Source organism: Chinchilla lanigera, unplaced genomic scaffold (genome assembly GCF_000276665.1).
Source record: "Chinchilla lanigera isolate Chin_1 unplaced genomic scaffold, ChiLan1.0 scaffold00012, whole genome shotgun sequence".
NCBI classification, from domain to species: domain Eukaryota; kingdom Metazoa; phylum Chordata; class Mammalia; order Rodentia; family Chinchillidae; genus Chinchilla; species Chinchilla lanigera.
In genome coordinates this window covers 22,187,347-22,211,949 of record NW_004955413.1, presented here as the reverse complement: position 1 = coordinate 22,211,949, position 24,603 = coordinate 22,187,347, and the positions used below count along the sequence as shown (strand labels likewise).

General features: G+C 36.9%; 1 protein-coding gene across 11 annotated transcripts in view; it reads left to right on the top strand.

Moving 5' to 3' along the window:
• Rbfox2 (RNA binding protein, fox-1 homolog (C. elegans) 2) overlaps positions 1-24,603 on the top strand; it is a gene marked incomplete in the record, with an annotated part of 254,383 nt that overhangs the window by 76,481 nt on the left and 153,299 nt on the right. For 10 of the 11 annotated variants that reach the window (XM_005379139.2, XM_005379131.2, XM_013511503.1 and 7 more), the window contains 1 exon segment: positions 3,086-3,136. In XM_005379139.2, coding sequence (XP_005379196.2) covers positions 3,086-3,136 — 51 coding nt within the window. 11 annotated transcript variants of the gene reach the window in all.

Below are 24,603 nucleotides of genomic sequence, written 5' to 3'. Positions count from 1 at the left end.
AAAAAAAAAAAGAAAAAATTTTTAAAAAAGGCTGGGAAATGTAATTTACTGTGAAGGCTCTGGATGCAATCAATTATAGAAATGCAAGAAAAAGCCAACATGGTTTTAACTTGTATTATTACCATAAATCTCAGTGTAGAAGTTTGCTGGGGTTTTTTGTTTTTAGTATAATCATCTATCACCAGTATCTAGTTCTAGAATATTTTCATCACTCCTCAAATGAACCCCATTCCCTGTTAGTGGTCATTGCATATTTCTATCCCCTAGCCAGTGAAACCCCTACTTTGTTTTTTGTCAATATGAACATTGCCTAGTCTGGACATTTCCTATAAATAGGATCATATAATTTGTAGTCTTTTTGTGTCTCATCTTTTCCACTTAGCATGTTTTTAGGATTCAGTTGTGTTGTGTCAGTATTTCATTCCTTTTTACTGCTGAATAATATTCAATTATGGAGATACTATATACTTTGTTTATCCATTCATTAGTTGATGGACATTGGGTTGTTTCTACTCTTTGGCTATTATGAAATAATGCAGCTCCGCACATTTGTGTGCAGGGTTTTATGTGGACATATGTATGTTTTTCTTGATTATGTACCTTGGTGTAAAAGTTTTGGGTATTATGATAACCCAGTGTTTAACATTTTGAGGGTTTACCCAGTGGTTTCTAAAGTGGCTGTATCATTTTACATTCCTCCCAGCAATGTATAAGAATTCCAGTTTTTCTACTTCCTCACTAATACTTACCACTGTCAGATTTTTGGGTTATAACTATCCTTGTGTGTGTTATCTCAGTGTGGATTTGATTTGTATAATGGTTGATGGTATTTAGCATCTTTTCAGGTGCTGTGCTTACTGGTTATTTGCATATCTTTTGAACTGCCTATTCAAAGCCTCCTCTCTAAATATCTGTCTGTCTCTGCCCCCCATTGTACCACTCATTGAGCTCAAGGCCTTGCAGATGCTAGGCATGTATGTACCTTACCATTGAGCTATATCCCTAGCCCACTTTTCTCCATTTTAAGTTGATTTGATTTTCTTTTTGCTGTTGACTTGTAAGAGTTCTTTATGTAGTCTAGGTAGACATCCCTTATCAAACATCTGATTTTCAAACCTAATTTATCTCTTTTCCTTTGTCACTTAATGCTGCTGGTGTCATATTTAATAAACTGTTTTCTACCCAAAGATCATGAAGGCTTGCTCCTTGTTTTCTTTTAAGAGTTTTATAGTTCTAGGTATGATCTCTTTTGAGTTAATTTTACATATGGTATGAGGTAAGAGTTGTAGCTTCATATTTTTATGTCTTTCCAGTTGTTTTATTACTTCTCACTTGTTGAGAAGATTACTCTTTCCTTATTAGTTTTCTAAGTACCTATTTAAAAAATTAGTTTGTCAAACTGTAAAGGTTTATTTCTGGACTCTCAGTTTTCCATTGGCCCATATGTCTCTCCCTGTACCACACTATCTTGATTATATAGTTTTGCAGTAAACTTTGAAATTAGCAAATATGCATCTTTCAGTTTTTTTTTTTTTTCTTTTCTTTCTCAGAATTGTTGGGTACCTATAACTTTTTAAAGGCATTTATCTTCACTGGTGTACTTTCTTCGGAGAAACTTAGTTATAAATATTAAAATGTCCAAAACAGAAAATTAGGTTGTAGAAAAGGAGCACTTGGGTTTCTTAAGATTGAATCAACGGCTGAATTCCTAAATAGTTTGTTTATTAAACTCCCCTTATTTATGTATATACTCTTCTGGGTATGCACCATGTCTTAGACACTGTATAGATTTCAGGGAAACCATGATGAATAAAGCATGGGCTCTGCAGTGAGCTTAAATTAACTCCTAACTCATGTTTTTCAAGGGAATATAGACTTGACTGTCAAAGAAATGAAAGTAATCCCCATTAGATGGAAGGTTTGTTCTGTTGGCGTTTTTGAAGTCCTATCAGTGCAAATTCCTCTGAAGTTGTTATTTTGCTAGTAGAAATAAAAAAATAAAAATGGATGAAAAAAGAGCGAATATCCTAAAGAAGATTAAACACTTTAGGAATTATAGAAGTACCATATATTCTCATTTACTCCTTTGTGCACATATAGCTCCTTTCATTTAAATGTTTCTTGAAGGAAAGGGCCTTACTTCATTCATATTTCTTATTCCTGCAGTTACCTAACTATACTTCGGAAGTTTTAGTATTCCATATACGTTGGCAGGATGATTGGATGCCATAAAGGAGTGTTCATATAAGCCATAAAGGAGTGTTCATGTTGTGTATCTTTATATTAAATTAGGATTTGCATAGCTTTTGTTGAGTAGCATTCTTGTCCTGAGTGATCTTGGTTTAGTACTTAATGTGAAGTTGAAACAGGCGCACTATATGACATACCTTTAAAATAGAAGATTAATTAGAATCATGAATAACATTGAAAGTAAGCTGCATAAACAACCAAAATAAATTTGACATACACACATGTTGTGAGTAACTTGAGTCCATAATGGTACAGGCTGGAAAAGGAAGTCTTGGACAGAGGTGGAATTTCATCCAGATTTTTAAAAACTGAGGAAAAACAAAGTGATGAGAGCTAAAATGTTTCCAGGTCAAGAGACTGTTTTCAGCGAGTGGTACTTTCAGAGTGGTTTCCTCTCTGATCAGGGGAAACATGGAAATGTGTGGGAGTTTTTGGCTATCTTAGTGTATAGGAGGGCTACTGGCTTTTAGTGAATAGGAGCAGGGGCTACTAAAGTCTCACAGTGTGACATTAGGAGGCTCAGTAGCACCGTGGTTGAGATATACTATACTGGGAGGGAAACAGATTTAGCTATACAAGGAGGAAAGTAGGGTCTGTGAAGTGTTCCTTCCTAAGAAAGTACTTTTTTAAAAAATTGGTTTGTCTTTGTTTATGGCGTTGTAAAAGCTCAGTCAGGAGATATGTGTAGTTAGTTTGGATGGAATACAGCAGTGGGACATTTTAGGAACTGGGGTAGTAGTTTCTATTTGATCACTTTGGGTGATTTCAATTATTTTAACATTCTTTTCAATTACAGTTTGATTTTTTTTTTTTCTTTTTCTTTTCTTTCTTATAGAACGAACCTCTGACCCCAGGTTACCATGGATTCCCAGGGCGGGATAGCCAGGTTGGTATTTGCTGTTTATAACTGAGATGGTATGTGTGTACATATGTGTGTTTTATCAAAGGATACTGTGCTACTATTTGCTGAAATTACTTATTTGGGAAGGTAACACATCTTGTTTCAGCAGTGAATTTGTTGCTAGGGATATAAAAGTATATTCTAAAAATGTTACGGTTATATGATTAAAGTTACAGATATTATAGGGGGAAACAATCACTCAAGTACAGTACTGTAATGATGGATTTTGTTTTTTCTTCTCCAGACTGTATGCACAGATTTTTTGAGTCTCTGCAGTAATCTGCAGCAAGAAAATTCCATTCTCTTTCCTGGGAGATTTTTCAGCCTTATGGTTTTAATCAGGGAAGGCTTGCTTGAGAGAGTGAAATTTCTGCTGCCTTTCTTTGTTGGATAGGGGAATAATTGGAGAACGCTGGGCCCTATTGTGGGGGTCAGAGTAGAACAGTTTCCTATGAGACGTCTTAGTGTGGTTTAGGCAAGTGTGTAAAGCGCTTCCTTTGTCTTTCTGCTATTTGAAGTCTTGAGCAGATGAGTCTGCAACAGGATCGAAGAACAAGTAAAGCTGCCACTTAATGAAATGGTATGGTTTGAGTTATGAGTGAAATTTATTTATCTCCTTGCTGTATGGGGATATGGACATTCTTTGGGAGATTTGAAAGGATAGCTCTTGGAAGTATCTTTGAATGCTTATCCATGATTCTTTATGGGGTTGGAAAGAAAAAAGCCACTATTGGTTAGGCTTGTTCGAGTGTGAGTCAGCATAGTATAAATGAAAAGGGTGACATGGTTCTCCTTTCCAGAAACTAACTGAATCTCATTGGAGTTCCTGAAATTCATCTTAAAAACTAGGATAATCAATAATCACCTACTTGGAGACCTTTCAGATTTGAGAGTATTTACCCAGTTCTTGCATTATTGGTGTTGTTGGCATCAGACTGGCTCCAAGTACGGTATAGAGATAAAGTATTGTTTATGTATCTCAGCTTTCATCTTCCAGTAGGATTATTACCATTGGAATTGAAGATAGAAGCTTTTAGTGAAAGATACCGTCATTATCCCAAATAAAAAGAGAACATCGCAAGTTTTGTTTTTTGGTTCTTGTTCTGTTTTGAATGTCATAAGAGCTTCTGTTAAGTTGTGAAATTCGTGCCCTTTGATATAGATATATATATTTTTTTGCTTCTGAAATTTATCTATTTTTTTTAAATTTTAAAGATGAACGAAAACATTAACAAACACATACATTTACAAAATAACACAAAAATAATACAAGCAATACAGAATTTCAGACAGAGTGATAGGAAATTAATAGTGGTTGTTGTATTACATATTGATATCCTCAAATTGGTTACTCAGATAAACAAATATAGGCATGCAAGATTGAACGAACAACCAGACATTAACTGTTCCTTTCAATAAAGAAACCAGTAGTACAACCATTCTAGCTATCCTGTCTTTTTTTTTTTTTAAATAAAAGAAGGAAAACATATCAAAAAACAGACATCCATTTACAAAATAGCATAAGAACAGTACAAACAGTACAGAGTTACAAAGTGGTAGGAAATTAACAATGGTTGTTGTATTATGTATTGATATCTTCAAAGTTGTTTCTTAAGAAAACAAATAGACCTTTGATATATTGTAGCTATACATCAGAAAAAATGTTGATGCCTAGAGATCCTTTCTCCAGATCTTCTGATTGAGCTGGTCTGAGATGAGGTTAGTTACTGGAATGTTTAGAAACCCCTGAGGTGATTCTGCTGTGCAGCAGAGGCTGAGGATGAGTCCCAGGAACCACTTTTTAAAAGGAGCCATGTTTTCTGTATTTCATCTGGAGCTTTCTCTAGGACATGTAATAAAAAGGAATCATGGGCAGTTTCTTAATCTAATGTTGCATATTAATGCAAATATTTATAAAATGTTGCTCATTTTGGGAATAGGAAGGTAGACATAAATGATATAAGGTGTGGAAATAGATTTACTGAATTAAAGGAATCTGAAAGGATACTACCTAATGCTGTGTGAATTACAGATCAATGAGAAGCAAGGCAAAAAGAATAGGAAAAGCACAAGAAATAGTCTCTTTCTTTGGAACTACTTATTCTTTTCTTTTGCAGCAGAGATCTGCTTTTGTAACATGTACATTTACTACTGATACTGTCTCTGCTGTAGACCTGCACAGACCTCTTGGTGCGGCTTACAGCTGCTCATTTACTTTGAGGCACGTTCTGATGGTGACAAGTTTATTTTAGTTTATTTTCTTGGGTTTTATTTTGTACTTTGACTGGATCTTTGAATTAGAGATCTTAGAGTAGTGCAAATAGGCAAATATTGAATAGCGGCTTGTTGTATTTGATGAATGCAGAATCCAAATGAGTACTGCTAATTAATGCGCCTAACCTTGTGAACTCTCGTTTTGTGCTTTGAGATTTGGGAGGCATTTGTGAAACGCTGGTCACTGAACAGCCCGAACTGGGCAAGAACTGAACTTGTGAGCTTTACATCTCTCCAGTGGGGTTTACCTCAGCAAATCCAGGAGCCAGGGAGTGAGGTGAAGGTGAATTTTAATTGTGTGTCTTTATTTGTTTTCCTTATTCTTTTGCTATCCCTTTCTAAATAGCTGAGAACTGCTTCCAGACAGGAATTTTGTGAGCATCTAATGGTGATTTTAAAAGAGGTAGAAAATAATATTTTGATTGTTACAACACAGTGTCATTGATATTTTCTCATTTCATCCTCCCCACCACTTTTTGAAGTAGATAAGGTGAATGTGTCCTTTGGAAAGATAAGAAAATTGAAGCACACAAGGATAAAATGACTTATCCAAGATGACAGTTCAAGTTAGTACCGTAGTGGGATAAAAACTTAAATTTATTGTCTATTTGAGGACCTTTTCTTTCATACTGCAGATTATTGACTCACTTGAAGAAACGTGCGTACTCACTCACATTTTATTTACCATTTGGGGGCTCTGTAGTCCTTTTGAAGCTCAACCATAGATCTAGGAGTCTACAACTGCTGGATTACTACATTTAAGTTTGTTATCTCTAAGTGGACTAAGCATTCCACTCTTATAGTGACTGTTTTTTAAAGTCATGTTATAAAAGCCTCATCAACACATTTTAATTAAAAATCTGTGAAGAAAAGGAGGAGGGAAAAACCCACCAACCATCTTGTATAGTTTTTGCTTTTTTATGTTAGGTCACCTTAGCCTTCTTTCTTGAGCAGTTAACAAGCCTGATGGGATGGCAGTTCTTTGCTTTTATTAAAGCATTCCAAGCACTTCTTTCTGCTTGCAGATGTGCTCCTTCTGTACAAGTGGAGGAGACAAACATTGTTTGGTTTTACAGAAGTGGAAAGCAGCTCAGAAGCTAAATGTTTTATCTCAAGCCATGCAGATTTTAGGTTGATGGTACAGTGTAGTGGTTTAGATTCCCAGATGGCTGTTTCTTTGTGATTTATATGCATGTGCCTATGCATGTTCTCAGGTGTTGATTAAGGCTAAAACAGTTTTTGGGCTTGAATTATTTTTTTTGAATGGGGTGGTACTTGTGTGTATCAGCTACAGAGTTTTTGTATAGAAGAGGCTTAGGAGCAGCAGCCTGATTCTAAGAGGGCTACAGTTTGCATAGCAAGTTTACTGCTTTAACTTGGCTTCTTAAAATTTGGAATTTTTTTTTTTTTTTTGGTGGTGGGGAGTTCTTTTTTACCTTGTGGTGCCATAACTTTATATCTGGTTTTTTTTTTTTTTTTTTGAGACAGCCTCCCACTATAGTGAGACAGGGTCTCACAGTGGTCTTGAACTCACTGTGTAGTCCAGGCTGACCTCAAACTGGCAATGCTTCTCCTGCCTCAACCTCCTTAGTGCTGGAACTATGTGTGCTACCACATGTGGCTAATGTCTGCTATTGTTAAAGTGAACATAGAAATTTACCATTCAAGTTGGGATACTTTTGAGAGTGAAAAGAGATGGTAAGAATTATGTTGAGACAGCCCCTGGCCAGCTGAGATGTATGGTGTATATGGTCGTTCCTAACTAAGAAGTAGTCTGCTCTCTTAACTGGTGTGATCAGGACTAGTAGGCCATTAAAAGTTTATCTAAACAGTTATTTGAAGTGGAGAAATAATTTAAAACTTTCATTTTAACTTAGAACATTTTATTTGAAGCAATTATATGTTTATTTTCTAGTCTTCTTATAAGAGATCAAAACTTTTTATATACATCCAGATCTACTGATTGAAATACTAGTATATTAAAATTTTTGGGGCATAACCTACCTCAAAGTATGATTGAATTTTAGTGTCTTTTGTATGTGTGTTTTTGTGTTTCTGTATGTTTTTAAAAAACAAAACCGAAGATTTAATGACATTCAAAGCAATCTGGGTGAAATGCCTATATTTTGTTTACCCCTTGTTGCCTAGTCTTTTACAGTGCTTACCCATATCAGATTTGACTGAACACAAATATTTAGTGTCTTGATTTATTATGTATTCTCAAAGCATTTAAAATTGAGCTGTTTTCTTTTTCTTTTCTTTTTTTTTTTTTTTTTTTTTTTTTTTTTTTTTATCCTTTTTGAGGCAGGGTCTCACTTTGTGTTTCAGCAGTTCAGGCTGGCCTTAAGTTTACTTTGTAGCCCAGGCTGGTCTTGAACTCGCAACGATCCTCCTGCCTCAGCCTCCCGAGTGCTGGGATTACAGGTGTGCACCACCATGCCCGGCAAATTGAGCTGTTTTCAAGAAAACTTCTATTTTATTTATATAACATTTAATAATATAATTATAAAAACAATTTCTAAGTTTTTTATCAGCATGTTGATAAATAAACACATGTTGATAAATAAACATGTTTTTTCTTGGTAAAAATACAGCTATGAGAGAAAGAAAGGAGGTGTAAAAAATTTGGTAACTAGTTTCAGGTGGAACTAGTTTAATTAACAAGTTAATTGATTAAAAGTGCTTATTCTGTACTGTAATAAGTTGCTGGGAGGACTTTTGTTGTCAGCAGCTTTATGTTTCAGTAGCTGCTTCTTGGTTGAATTTTGTTTTGGAATAAACTCAGTTTGGGGAATGGGTAGGGAAAGAGGAATTGAGCAGAGAAGTACAAATCAGAAATGCTGTAATTTGTTTTGCTTCATTGGGGCAGCCCAGCTAACAGTAAGTATTGAAAGTAATGCAGTAACCTCAGAATGATCTTTTTCCTACAGTCTTACAGTATGGTCCACTGCATTGTCTGGTACTTACACTTGGAAGAGGAAACGTGGCTGGTTACATTTGAGATGAAAGAGAGCATAGACTTTTGCTTAGGTTCAGGTGTTGAGTCAGCTGTGGAGTTGGGAATATTAGTAAATTAGTAAAGTATAAAAATTGCTTGTAAAGTACAGGTTACAAAATACTGTATTCAGTTTTCATTGCCTTAGTAGTTCTACTAGGTAGATTGCGCCTTATTATCTGTATTTTGTAGATAAAAATAACATAGGTAATAAATCGCAGATTTGGCTTGAACTCTAAACTTGCAGCCTGTGCCTGGTATTTCCCTTCAGGATTTTTCTGTTAGTGTCTGTCTCTTTTGATACAGCTTGTCTCTCGCTAATATGACAAGATAAGATGGTATGGAATCTTTTGCAACATCGTGGGAAGTCTTCAGGCCCCTGAATAACTTAGTTCTATCAAGTTTTCTTCCTTGTTTATTCAGATAGTTATGGTCTATAATTTGTTTTTTTTCTTTCTTAAAACATTAATGTGTGGTCAGACTTTGATTTTTAAAATGCTTGTCAGGGACTTCTCAAAGATTTTTATTTTAATTTTCTAAAATTCTGTCAACAGCCATCATATACGTAAGTTTCAGGGATTCGCAGAAATAAGAGCATATCAAATGAGGTGTTTAAGTTGACAAATGTGACTTAGTTACAGCAGTCTGTTATATAGAGGGCAGATTTAAACTATGTTAAAGTATTTTGTTTCTTGTCACAAAGTATTTTCTTTTCTGTATTCTGACCAGCTCTTCCATTTATTCCTAGAATGAACTTTATTTTAGTCTGATTTTTTTGCAAATGAACTTTGAGAGCTTTGTGTAACAGCAAACACATTTTCTGTCATTTTCATTTGGCTTGGTGGCAAAGAAATGATGGCTGCTTTTTTTTTCCCTTTGGGGAAAGTTGGTAAGATGGAGGACAGTGTGAGGGTCTGCAAGTTCTAGCTCAGTGCTTTAGAATTTAAAAAAGATTGCAAATCTGAGTAATAATACCTATTATATTTTGACCCAGCACATACACGTATATGAATGTGTAGGATACATACAGCTTACTGTGCTCTAAGTATTGTGAATTTTCCAGTCTGTTCCATTACATTTCAAAAATTATAAGTTGTGCCCAACAATTTCTAGACCCACCATTGGATTGCAGTTTGTAATTTGGAAAAAACATTCTCAGAACTCTTGTCCTTAAAAATGCTGCCTTATGGCCTACTGCTATAGCTCAGTGGTATTTGGTGCTAGAGTGAGTCTTCAGTATATGTGGAGCCCAGTCCCCATCTTTTCCTTCCTTCTAAGAAAGGAACAGCAAACTTAAACCCCATACCTTTTAACAGTCGCTCCTCTCCACTACTTTTCCACCCTGAGCTCCCCCTGCCCCTCTGCCAGCTGGAAACTGGATTAAAATGACTCATTCAGAAATAAAATGTTACTCTTTCTGTATCTCACACTCTACAATTTTACTTTGCCCCCCCCCCCCTTTAGGTAAACATTTCTACTTTATTAAATTATAAGAAATGTAAAATCACATTCTTTCTTCCTGCTAGGTTGTATAGATCCTAGTCTCATCTTTTCTGCAAGATCCTTTTAAATGGTTGCTTTTCCCCAATAGCTGCCATCAGGCTGCCCATGGAAGGTTTTAAGTCCTTCTATGGTGTTGTCCTTACACCCTCTAGTGGATGAAGAGCCTGCAAATACAGCAGCGCCTAGTGTTCTCGTAGAGCTTTGTCCTGTAGTTAGCTTCAGACTTCGTTACTATATTTTAGATCATTTCATTCCATGGATAGTTCATAGGCTTTTCCTTCCTAGGAAAGAATTAATTTTTTCTGGTCCTTACTGACTTGCCTCTAAATAATCTATGTATTATGCCATTTCTTGATTTATCAATTTTGTGGGCCATCCTTTGGCTTGTTACTGTTGAAGATGAATTAATATTTTTATAGATTTATTTTTGCTAATAAAGCCATTTTTATTGTTATTGCTTTATGATTGTATAATATCGTGGTACCTTGGTTCTGAACACTTGCTTGCAAACAATTTGGCTCACAAACAGAAGCATTTGGCAAAATTTTGTTTTTGTTTGCAAGCTGCATCATGTGACAGACATGACTGTGGCCATCTTTTCTGCACGAACGTAGCCACCTTTTCCAGAATCATAGAACAAATGTACCATGATACATTCTTCCGACTGTAAATATTTTGATTGCCAAGTGGTAAAGTATTATGATTACATTTTCTTTCTTCTATACTTGTTTCCCCTCAAGTTGTTCTCTCTTTTGTGTGTGTGTATGTGTGCGTGCATGCGCCAAATTGGTTTTTGCAAAGCATTCATTATTGACATATAATTTCCATACCATAAAATTCAACCAGCGTACATGAGTGTGTGTGTGTGTGTGTGTGTGTGTGTGTGTGTGTGTGTGTTGTGGTATGGATTGAATCCATTACTTTGTGCAGGCTTAATAGTTACTCTGCCACATGAGCTACAGCCCCAGCCCAGCCCAGCCCAGCCCAGCCCAGCCCAGCCCAGCCTGTTCTTTTTCAGTGATTTTTTTAGTAAATGTATGGAGTTGTGCCACCATCACTATACTCCAGTTTTAAACCATTTCTAATCCCCCTAAGGTCTCTCAGATTCTTTCATAGAAAGTCCAAAATCCTACCCTAGCCCTCTTTAGGCAACTGCTGTTATGCTTTCTGATTATAAAATTCTCTTTGCTGGACATTTCATATTAATAGAATTATATGACATAGGTAATCTTTTATGTGTGACTTCTTTCATGTAGCGTAATGCTTTTGAGGATCATCCAGGTTGTAGTATGTATCACTACATACTTCTTATCACTAGATAATATTTTATGGATGTAACATATTTTCTCTTGTTACCAATTGATAGGTGTTTGGATTGTTTCTGGCTTGACTAGTATGAATAATGCTGTTATGAACATTCACAAACAAAGTCTTTGTGTGGACATATGTTTACTTTCTGTGGGGTAGATTTCTAGGACTAGAATTACTGAGCTTATAGTGAGGTCTTGCTTAACTTTTAAAGACACTCTCAAACTACTTTCCAAAATGGCTTGGTTTTATCAACTCTTTATTAAAACAAATGTGTAATACTTTTAATTTGCATTTCCCTAGTGGTTAACAATGTAGAGTTACGTTTATGTGCTTATTAACCACTCGTATGACTTCTTTGATGCTATGTTTATTCTAGTCTTTTATTTACTTTTTATTTGGTTTGTCTTATTGAATTTTAACAATTCTTTAATGTTCTAGATGTGTTGTCAGATTTGCAATTTGCAAATATTTTTTCTAGGAGAATTCATAAAGTAAATCTTTCCTCTTTCCCCAGTAAAAGAAAACAGAAGTATGTTTTCACCTTTATTTGCCTGGTTTGGATAAACTGAGTATTTTATGTAAGAGACTGTGAAAAGGGACATTTGCCTATCTCTGCTTAGGCCTGATGGTTGTTCCAACGAAGATTGGCAGGTTTATGGTTGCTTTTTATTTGGCTAACATAGTTGTCTTCCGGTCCTTACTGGCAGGCAAGTTTGGGTAAGAAACCTTTTCAGGTAGTGAAGAGAAATTGTGCTGTCCTAAGGGATGTGGTATGGTATAGGATCAGCCGGGTTTACTGGCTTCTTATTATTTTTTAACCAAGACCCTGTAGCTTCTATATAAGGCTGTTTCATGGAAATTTCTTTGTAGGTGCACACACAGATGCACGCATGCACATACACACACACACCCTGCTTTGAGTTTAAATCACTTTTGTGTTGCAGGTTATCTGGCTTTAGGCAAGTGTTACTCTTGACTGAGCCTTAATTCCTTCATCTATAAATTAGGAATAATATCTACTTTGAAAGACTGTTATGGGATTAGAGATAACATGTGAATTTGCTGGCATATAATGGGATCAGTAAATCTTTTATTTTATAGGAAAGACTTAGGGAAGCTTTACAAGGAAATAGTTTTTAATTTTCACTTTCTTCTAAATGTTTTGTCATTTTCCTTCTTATTTTAGTTGTTTCCTATGTGAAATTAGTTGCACCTATGTTTATAGCAGCACAGTTTGTAATAGCTGAATCTTGGAAACAACTCAGATGCCCATCAACCAAGGAATGGATAAAGAAGATGTGGTTTTTAATGTAATGGAGTACTACTCTGCCATAAAGAAGGATAAATGTGAGGCATTTCTAGGTAAATGGATGCAACTTGACACCATACTCTTAAGTGAAGTAAATCGGACTCATGTGTGTAAACATTGCATTGTCTCCCTGGTGTGAGAAACTGAAAGAGTAAATAAGGACCAAAATGTACTACTGTAGATACTGTGAAATGAGAAGAAATTATTCAAAAGGAAAGAAGAAGTAGAGTGGGATTAAGGGAAATGAAGGAAGGGAAAAGGAAAAAAAAAGATTAGAAAAAGGATGAAATGGAAACAAAACTTTGTAAATAGGGAGGGGAAGATGGGTTGAATGGAGAAGAAGGGATTGAGAAAAAAAGAATCAAAATGTATCATGTATGGGTATAAATTCCCTATGATGAATATCATTATGATATCATTATGTATATCTAAAATGTATCAATAAACTTAATTTAAAAGAAAATCACTTTTCTTACTGCAGTAAACAAAAAAAGATTTAAAATTTCTAATTTAGTAATATAGATGATCATATCCCCAAGAAAAGTAGGTTTTGTGAGGGAAATAAAATGTGTATGCTTTTTTTTTTGCCTATCATACATACAAATCTTGGGAGTGTCAATAGAAAGAGCGGGTTATTTTTGAGACTCTTAAAAGTTGAACAGAATTTGGTCCAAATTGAGGCAGACGTTCAAGATTCTATAGTTTTGTTCTAGTTTTTCCAACTGTTTTTCTTTTTTCTTTTCTGTTTTTGTTGCTGGGAATTAAAGCCAGGGCTTTGTGCATGCAAAGCAAGAACTCTATCACTGAGCCACATTTCCAATCCTTTCATTAATATCTAATTCACAGTTTTCTTCTGCTGTATATGTGTCTTTATAGTTGTTATGCCTTGTGTTTATGCCCAAAGCCCCGTGTAGCCATAGCTGGAGGTTTTTCAGAGGTGGCTAGATCTGGAGTGTGTGATGATAGAGTTCATTCATGGTGCAATGCTAGAATCAAGGGCACTAGGATTAAGGGTGTGAGTATTACCTGTCCTAAGTAGCCAGAATAAGGTATAAGGGATAGAAAGAGCTGTGGTTACTCCTTGTTGCTTTTCTACCTTCTGCCTGCCATAAACTGTTTCTCCTCTGTAATGCCTGCCTACCATGCCACCTGATTATGGAGCCAGCTGATTATGGACTGAAACATCTACAAATTTTGAGTTAAATAAACCTTTCCCCCTTTAACTTTGGGTGTCAGGTATTTTGTCTTGTGAACAAGAGAAAAGTAACTAACACAAATGTCTCACCTGGCCACTTTTTTCTTCCTAAAGCCTTTTTTGTTTAAAATGTTTTTACTTTTTGCAGCAGAATTTATTTTGCAGCAGAATCTGTGTCCCTCACGATGCCTGATCATAATTCATTTTCTTTTGTGAAGTCTTCCCTCATTGCCTCTGAACTCATGTAACGTCTGTGTGAGCATTTCCATGAGATCAGATCAAGTGAATTTGGGTAATGTGAAGAACATGAGCAAATATTATGAGGACTTCTCCAAGGCTTAGTTTTCTCATATGTGAAAGTAAAAATAGTTTAATGTTGTTGAAAGCATTACATTTTTAAAATTACCTGGGATAAGAATGACTTATTGGCTATAGAACTAGATTTAGCTTATTTCTTCAGCATTCTAAGTAATGTTAGTATCTTGTCATTTCAGGCGTACATTTTTTTTTCCTTTAAGTGCTCTGGGTCCAGTGGGTTTGATTTTGTGGCTCTTGGGAATGTCACTGCCTTGTGGAAAAGATGAAACTTCTGTCTGTTACCCTTTTCTTGCTTCCTCAGTCTTTCAGGGCTCCTGTAGATCTGTGGATAGAAGAGTGACTTAGGCCAGACACATTAAAAATAGAGCTGACTTTTATTCTCCTTTCTCCTCTATATCTAGTTTCTTTGTTACATCCTACCTTTTATGCCACCGTTGGATTTCTTCCTAGCTTTGCCTCTTTTTGTTGAGTTTAGGGTTGCTGTAATTTTTTAAGATTGTTTGTTGACTCTTAAATGCTTAAGTATTTTGTAAATTTAATGGATAATTTCACTCAGGGTGAATTGGGAAATTCATCTGTCTAGAATTGCTTAGGGCAGCCAAGTCATAAGTAGGCATATTCTTAGTGATAATTAGTACCACCAAGCCATAGATGATCTCACAACCAAACCTGGTTATCATCTTGTGAGTTACTTTTAAGAAGCCTCTATTCTTTGTTCTTTCTTTGTTCTTTGTGATAGGTGATTTAGAATGAAACCAACTCATTACATATAGTGCCTTGTAATTATAGTTATGTATTTCAGTGTACGTTAAACATTTTTATTTTCTTAATAGAATTACTGTATAGTATTTTATCGACCTGATATAAGGTTGATTAGAGAGGGAAAGGAATTATAGAACTTGACTTAATATCCCATGTTAGGAATTTTTGTACCACTAGAAAATAATTTCAGGAAATTCTGGGTAATGTTGCATTCAAACAAAAGCACTTATCTAATCACACTGGAGTCTCAGGACTCTGCTTAACTTTTATTTACTGAATGCTCTGGTGTGATATTTTAGGTTTAGTATGATCTAACTGCAGTCATTTTTCCTTGTTTCGTATAAGATTTTCTGTGTTGTAGTCATACTGTGGTGTTGGGTAATACAGCTTTGAAGTCAGATATGGGTTTAAATTCAGATTTCTTCTTTTCATCTCCCTGTGGTATTTTCCATGTTTAAATTCAGTTCCTTGTTTGAGTCTACTTTAGTTGCTCCTTCCATGAAGTCTTGTCAGATGCTCTTATTTGGGAATAGACGCTCAATGTCTACTGTGCTTCTGAGGGACATGCTTTCCACTTGGTAATGGCATTTTATCTCTGCCTATTAGGTCATAGTGAAAAAATTTGGGACCCAAGCAGTTCTTTGAGAACAAAGAACCCTGTGATACTTCTTCCCATTTTTGAATACTTTGCACAAAGTAAGTTCCCACTAAGAATTTGGTAAGGAATGGCAAACAGATAAGTTAAAAAGTAAACTCATCATCAGCCTTTTTGAAATACAGAGACTACTTCATTGACATTTTCTCTTATGGATAAAGGGGAAAAAATTCCCTAACTTTGGTCAGACTTGCTAGGTTTTCATTGCCTTTGCCTTGCCAGAACGATATTAAAAATTAACACTTAAGAAGCTAGATATCTGATCTTCAGCAAGAGAGTACTTCTTACAAGTTTAATGAGTTTGGTCAAGTGGATATTAAATGTAAATCTGTCATTTTATGGAGCCATACAAGGGTCTTAAAACACTCAATAAATACCTTTATTGAATTAGTAGAATTTTCCTTGTGTGTCTCCTGTTGTTAAGCGTTTTCATTATTCCTTTAGAAAACTTTCGGCCTGAGCTCTCACAAACTTCCTGATGTCAGTCACATGGATCATGGAATCATTCAAGATGGAGATGCTTCCAGAACTCTTAAGTTCTGTTATTTTATTTTTGCCACAGGGATCCTATAGTTTACTTCTAGCGATTGTGACTTTGGGGAGTGATCTAATGAAGAGAGCTAACATATATTGAATACTATGTGTCAGACCCTATATAAGGCATTTAGTAAATATTATTTAATTCTGTTTGCAAGCAAAAAATGAAGGCTTGGAGATTAAGTCATTGCCCAGGACTGTGTAACTCTTTAGTGAATTTGATTTTTAAATTCAAATGTGTTAGATTTTTCCACTGGGCACATGTCTTATACTTAATTACTTTGACTTGCTTTTTAAACATTTACTTGCATGTTTGATTATTCTTTAGTGAGCAACACTCTTCATTCCTCTCTTTACAGGGATAATTCTTTATTTAGTTATGTAGCCTTGTATAGTTTACACAGCACTTTCATACCCATTCTCCATTGATGAGACCCCAATCATCTGTATACCAGAGGGCAGGTTATTAATTTTCATTGGGAGACGAGAAAATTAAGATTCCTACTATTGTTATAGATTGACCAAACATGGTAAAAAATGGCACAGAAATGACTTGTTTTAGTGAGGTACATTACCTTCAGAGTTTTTTAAAAAAAGGCTTAAAATTTTTTAGCAACAAATTCTTTCAGACTGTTGGGTGGAAAGTAGGATGTGATCAAACAATGGTTTTATGAATTCCACAGTTTATTGCCATACAGAGGTCTTTTTTTCTTCTTAGGTTCATTCACTGTGCTAAAAGAGGGGCAGAATGTAAACAGACCTCTCAGGGAACATTCTGGGTAGATGAGGCACACTAACTACATAGTGAATGAGTTCCAAAATTATGAAAGTATAGTTGCTTAGGATGGAAACAGGCCTTTGTGAGAAGTAAAGCCTAGAAGCAGTTAGGTCTGCCTATTCTTGGGAGAACCTGGCTTGGCCACCACAGCAGAGATCTGCAGCAACAAGCTAGAGGACTGATGTTAGAGACCATGCCCATATGGGCAGGCAAGGCTTTACATCTCCAAGGGCAACATGATGTTGCTGTTTTGTAGCCTGAGGTCTCAGACTACACAGAAGCAGCAGACAAGAGTGCAGTGTTACAAAGGCTTAACTCTCCAAGTTCGAGTCTTACTCTAGAGTTGATGCATATTTTGAAGTCCAGTAGTGCCAAGTAACATTCTGAGAAGAGAGGGAGTTCATTCTAAGCTCTCATATATGATTGGATAAGATGTTGTATTCTGGAAGGTAGTGAAAAATACATTCAGAAGAAAAATATTTCTGAGTGCTTGGAATAATTTCAGAGCTGTATAACACAAACAGATTTCATGAATAAAGTTTATCATAGTAGGTAAGGGGGCGGTCCTAATAGAAAAGATACGGAATCCCAGAGCCTACCCTCTCTGGCTTTCCTTTTGCCATGAGGCTCCTCCCCTGACTAAAACACAGTTTGAAACTGCTGGAGGATGATCAGAAAACTTTGATGTTAAACCAGAGTTCAAATTCTAGTTTGGGTCTGATATCTCACTTCTTTGAGGCTTGGTGCTTCATTTGTAATACAGGATGCTTTTAGTATAGGGTTGCTCATAAACATTAACTGAAAATGTGTCTGAGAGGTAGCACATTGTCCTCACTTTTACATAGAAGTTATAATGCAGTGTTTTGTACTTGAATGAGGTTCAGACATCACATTTATCCATATGTAGAAGAGGAATGGGCGAACTGTTTTTGTCAAGCATCAGAGAGTAAGTCTTTTAGGCTTTTTGCGCCATGCCGTTTCTTTCAGTTACTCAGCTCTGTTGTGGTAGCATCAAAGCAGCTATAGACAGTATGTGAACAAATGAGTATAGCTGTGTTCTAATAACAATTTGTGGGCATTGACATTTGAATTTTATAAAATGTTCATCTATCATGTAATATTAAGCTTCTGTATTTTTTTTGTACTCATTAAAAATGTAAAAACAAAAAAGTAAAAATCATCCTAGTTCACATTCTGCATGTGCATTGTACATGAACAGGTGTTTGCACTCCTCTGTTTTGTTTGGACATAAACTACAGATCCTGATATAGAGAAAGGGACTAGGGAAACTGAAGGAAGAAATTTTGTTCTGCCTATACATGGACTAAGAAGAATTTCTTAGCTGGAAATCTTTCTGCAAATCTTAGTCACATTTCAGGACTCTTGACTCTCTTGGGATGGGAGGAGAAAAGGGAGGGAACAAAAGACTAAGTGGCTATGTTGGTTTTTGTCAACAGAGGGCACCCAGAGTAAAGCCAGGTTTTCTGTAACATATTAGAATCTGCCCTTCTGCCCTTCTGCCCCAGGTGAATTTACCAGTCAGGTGTGGAACAATTTACAGTGGATTTGCAATGTCTGTCTCTTGCATTTTGCTTGATATACACCCAGATTCTCAGGTGATTTCTCCCATGCTGGAATCAGAGTATTCTAACTGTAGTACTAGTAATTGTTATTTATTGACCACTTTAAGTAGAAAACTGGTTTCCTTAATATCTTGGGGCGAGTTATCCAGTGTTGTAAGTTGGGCTTTTGGGTGAGTGTACATTGCATTATGAGGGTCTAGTTTAATTCAGTATCTGGTGATCGAGTATTCCTAAAGTAGTACTGATCTGAAAAGGCACCTAATATCTGTGGAGCATATTATCAGGGCTTTGTTATTACCTAGAGCAGTGGCCCTCAAAGTGTAGGCTTCTGTGCCAGCACCATCCATTTCATCTGGGAACTTACGCAAATTCATGGTCCTCCTCTCTTCCCACCTTTACTGAATTGGAAACTCAGGATGGGTTTTAGAAGAGGGTTTCAGCGGACTCTCCAGGCAATTCTTTCGCATGCTCAAGTGGCATGAGACCCCCTGCCAGAGAGTAAAGGGGCAGAAGAGTAAGAGCACTGGGGTTTTCTGAAGACTGTGTGGTGAATACTCAGCTAGAAGTTTTATCTTCGTTTTCCAGATGAGTACACCAAGCCTAAACACATTAAATTATTTGCTAATAGTTATGCATACAGTAAGTGGTAGGATAGGGACTAGATCCCTGCTCTGACTTCAGAGGCACACTCTAGAGTGGCCTTGTATTTTGGAATTAATTGCCTTTGAATTTTTGAAGTAATTGCCTTTTTAAGTCTTTAAAGTGTTTTAAAGATAAAGTAATATATATTTATCAAAGAAAAATTTATAATATGCAACAGAACAAATGTCATATAGTATAGACAGAACAAATGTCTAAAATTTGCCCCAATATATTTAACTTTATTCGTCTTATTTCTATGCTGTGTTTGCACATATATCTATATCTATATATCTCTATCTATGTATATATTTATAAAATATGCTTCAAGGTCAGCTGTACTATACTGTAAACACTTTCTCATGCATTAACTATTTTTATAGTATTATGTCATGGCTGCTTAGTGTTCTATCATGGATTCTTTCTAGAATCTGTGGTTAAGTTGCTGTTATTTCATGATATACTTTTAGAAAGAATGGGATACTGAGTGCTGTGCTAGTCTAGGTATAAACAACTAATCCAGAGTGGCTTAGTGTATCATGTATTGTTTTGTTTTGTTTTGTTTTGTTTTGTTTTTGTTTTGAGATAAGGGCCCTTGCTGTGTAGTTCAGACTGGCTTTAAACTCCCAGTGTAGCCGAGGCTGATCTTGAACCTGTGGCAGTCCTGCTGCCTTAGCCTCCCGAGTGCTGGGATTACACCACATGCCTGGTGGCTTAGTATATCATAATTAAGGTGATAAATGCAGATTAGGATTGAGAAGGGAACATAGAACTGGGGAGGTAATACTATTGAAGTGAAAAAGCCAGAAATATTAAGTGTGGACTGGGGATCTGTTAATAAGTTAGAATAGGAAAAGGATTATAACCAATTTGATAGTGCCAATAATCTGCTTTTTTTGCTGGCTTTTTGACAGGAAGGCTGAACAGTGGAAAACAGCATGAGAAAAACTGGGTGTACAGCTTTTATAAATACTTGTATTATTTACAGATTGCTTCAGGGGTCAGTTACGCAAATCATGTTAATCATTTGCGTAAAGTTTTCCTTTAATTTTTATAATATATACATTAGATGTATGAGGTGCTATTTCCCCCATTTTACAGAAGTGAATACTGAGAGTGAGGCCTAAAGTAACTTGGCCAAATGTTTTGATTAGAACTTGAATTTGTTAAAACCCCCAAACTTGTCCTTTTATGCTGTTATTTTTCCTTATTCCCTTTTCATGATGTGGTAGATCATTAGCCACCGTTGGGGGTGCGTGCATGTATGTGTGCAGGGTGAGGGGCTGTCTATTCTGTTCCTCATACTTTTTGCCCTTCTTTCTCCTACCACAGTGGTTTATATCTCTGCTGAACGAAAGGAAACTAGGTATGTAAGGAAAGACACTTAAGTCAGGATAGAGCAACAGTGAACTTTAAGATCAAAGTGAAGCCCACATCAGCATAGTTGTTGTCTCAGGAAAGGTGTAAGCCTGAGCTGGGTGCTGCAGCAGAGCAGAGAATATGAACAGCAAAATGTGTGGTTGAGAGGAAGGACCAGGAGTTTAGACACAAAGGATGGCTAAAAGATAAATCTTTTCACCAAACTGCCCTTCCTAAAGAAGGTTGTGATCTTACGACATTTTAAAAGCACGTATATTGTGATATGATTTACATACTGTGTAATTCACCCACTTACAGTATTGTATACAATTCAGTGGCTTTTAGTATGTCACAGAATTGTTCAGTCATCCCATAATCTGTTTTAGAACATTTTCATCATGCTACAATAACCTCACTCCATCCTAAATCATCACTTCCAATTTTTTAATTCCCTTACTACCCTAGCCCCAGGCAACCACTACTCTCTTTATTTCAACAGATTTGTTATTCTGGATACTTCCCATAGATGGATTTAATATAATATATGGCCTTTTGTGTCTGGCTTCTTTCACTTAGCATAATGTTTTCATGGTTTATCTATGCTGTACCATGTGTCAGTACATTTTTTGATTGCTAAATCATATTCCATTTTGTGGGCTATAATATCTTATGTTTTGCATGTTGGAAAAGCATATTTTTCTGTCAGGAAGAGAAAGGTGAAAGGACTGGGACAATGTAGAAAAATTATTCTTAATTTTAAATTGGTGGAATTGGGAATGACTGTTAAAAATAAACCAATCAGGCCCCTTGAGGAAATGCAGCTGAAGGCATCAGTAATAGGACAGCTGGCACCCGCTACTCCACGGGTCATTTGTGGCAGAGCAGTAGCTCTTCTGACCTGGACACGTGCAGCATTCAGGGAGCTCATTGTGTAAATTTTGTGTGTTGGCCAGCACTATTGCCCCTACAATACCTCATGTGGAACTGGAGAGGCCTTTGCTGATCTAATCTGGATACGTTTTCCTTGGTTGCTGCAGCTTTGGGTCCCCAGAGAGTCCTCACTAAAAAGCTGCCAGTTTTTTGAGTTCTGGCAGTTGCAAGCTTATTTCTGACCATGTGATTTGTCTAATGCAGATTATTGCATACCCATCTTTCAGGTCCTGATCCATTGGCCAGAAATAACCATCATTTTTGTGTTTTTAGAATGAATGCTAACTCTAAAGCTCTTGTATGTCTTACTTAGTTGAAGTGTTTGGAGGTCTCGTTAGCAAGCAAACCATGAGCCCTTCCAGGTGCCAGGTGACTTTACTGTTGTCTCACTATTTCCTTTTTTTAATACTTCCTTGGCTTAATATCCAAGGAATAGAGAGTTCTGACCTTCATAAAATGAATGGTGTAGGAAGGAGTGCAGATCCCAAAACTTTTGTGTTGTGTTCCAGAAATACTGTAGCTGGCTTACTGTGTCTGAACTTTTGGTGTATACTGGAGAGGGAATTGTAATCACTTGTTTTAATACCCTAGCTCTTTGGCATGTCTGCCTCATCACTGAGAGAAGAATTCATGGTAGGAAACATCAGCTTGAACCTCACGCCTCACATCATTGAATGTCAGAGCTTGATGTAGTTATATCACCTTTGTTCTACAGATTCAGAATTTGATTCCTGCAGAGGTTGAAGGATTCACCTAAGGTCGTGGACTTTTCTTCATACATGTCATGCTAGTGGCAGATCTGGGTCTGTTATACTGAGCTTTCATTCTCAGTTCAGTGTTTTTTCCCAGTGCAGTGCTGTATCCTGAGAGACATGTACTGCTATGACCAGGAGTGTCTTAGCCCTGTTCCACTCCATCAGCACTACAGGCAGTTATGTGTGTGTGTGAGAGTTTGACAGACTGGGATGTGGTGATGATGACATTTGTAAGGAAAGAAAAGAGCAAGAGCACTGGTTTGTGAGAGCAGTGAGCTTGCTGACTCATGGAACCCAACCCTTTTTGTCCCTGCACCCTTCGTGTGAGATTTTTTTTTTCTATTACATGATCATCATTCCTTGAGTGCTTCGTGTCTGTTTGTTAAAACATACAAGTTCTGCTGCATTAACCTACCAAGCAGTCATCTTGTAATGTCAGTCTGAAAACTCATGGTCATGGCTGTCAGCTGTATTCCTCAGTAATTTTCCTGGTATAATGTGAGAAGACCAAAATCTTTCTGTACACATTCTTACTGTCTCTTTCCCTCATTCTTTACATGTAGAGCTCCAGAGTGGCCCTTGCCTTGCAGCACTGTCCTGCCCCATGTATCCCATAAATCTGTTTAACTTGACTCAAGTCTGGGGTAGATTGAAAAGCAACTTCTGAACATTTACACTGAGGAGTAGTTCCATACTGAAACCTTCTTCAAATCTTTCTCGTGGTGACTTCCTTTATGTTGTGTCCTCCCCCGACCAACATGAACAGAGGTTGCATCTTTTCAGTCTTAGCCACATCTTATAGCATGTTGCTCAGTGCAGTCATTAAATAGCTTTTGGCATTCTCATGTTGTTTACCACTCTGATGGGATGGGTAAGGTGTAGGAATGGTAATATGATTGTGTGTTATTCCTTTATAAAAGTGGCTTTATAGTCTGCAATTATAATTTCTAGCCACAGCTACTATTTATTGAATGCTTATTATTTATCAAGTACTGTGCTAGATACACATTCCTATAGCTCCTCATTGCCTTAACCTGTGCCTGTAAGGTGGACATTAGTAGATGTATTGTGGAGATTCAAGATTGAGCTTTAGAGAAGTATAAGTCATAGTGCTGGAAAGTAATGGAACAAGTATTTAGACCTGGGCCTGCCTGACACTGAAGTCTACTTTTACTAGCTTGCTGAGCCTTCTTGAGTAGTTAATGTGCTGAAATATGTCTGTGAAAGAGAGCTGAGTCACTGATGTTCCCTAGAATTTATAAATGAGACATCTGCGTTGGCAGGAGGCATTACCAGCATAGTTCAGATTAAATTTGTCTTTGGGATTATAGCATGGAGACAAAGAAGAGATATAGGGAGCCTTTGCCTCTTATTTCCTGGAGCTGATTTGCTCTTGACCCCGTAAGAGTGGACTGTGTCCTTTGAGTCCAGAATGGTTTCAGATTAGTCTTCACAGTTTCAGAGAGATGGGTATGTCCAGCAATTCTTGACTAATTAGGATAGGCTTAGGTAGGGTTTGGCTCAGTCTCGATTCTGGGGTGAGTTCATGTTGATTCCTGCACTGACTTAGTTTTAAAAGCTTCCCTTGCTGGGCTGGGGATGTGGCTCAGGTGTAAAGCTCTTGGCCTTACATGCACAGGCCCTGGGTTCAATCCCCCAGTCAGTCACGTGGAGGCCCTGTAGCCTACTGGGGCAGAGCAGTTGTCTTTCTAATTCCTGCACAGATCTAAGATATTTTGCATATAAAGCTTTAAACTTCTGAGTAAAGAAAAATTGTTGGGGGTAGTATAGATAGGAGGAGACAGACCCTCTTTGCATTCTCCCTTGGGGCAAAGAATCTAGCCAGAATTGAAGAGCCTGGCCTCAACTAATTCAGTTAAGTGGTCCTGTTCTGGATTAATAACCTGGGCTTCCCTCCCAGTGGATTTGGCAAGGTATTGGGTTTCCCTCTCCTCAGACCCTCCCTTCCTGTGCTGTGCACATGTGTGTTAACATAATTACACAGAGTTACGTTTTGCAATAACATAGTCCCCTTTTTATTTTTTATTTTTTTCCGGTACAAGGAATCGAACTCACGACCTTGCGCTTGCCAGGCAGGCGTTGTGCCACTGAGCTAAATCCCCAGCCCCCATAGTCCCCTTTTTAAAAGAGGAGGACAGGGTGGAGAAAATGTCAGAGGAGTGAATGTGATTGAGTAGTCCTGTCAGGTTTCCGAAATGGCAGTATTTAAAAAAAACTGGAAGAGCAGAAGTGAGCAGGAACAGTCCTCTGCCCCTGTACTGGCAAAAGGAACTTTCTGCACCCAGAGTGCGAGCCTTGGGTACTAATTTTGTACTAGAGAAATATTAACTACCTTTTACATTCAGTTGTCCATACTGCATTGCTAAGAATTTAGTCACTGAAGAGCAAGGCTCTTTTTTTTTTTTTTTTTTTTTTTTGATGAAGGTCAGAAGTTTAGGGTCTTCTGGTCTTAGTGGTCAAGAATTCAGAAATAGTTCATGGATTTAGTTGAAAACCTGAGCAGATGCTCCTGTTGTTTGTCCGTGGGG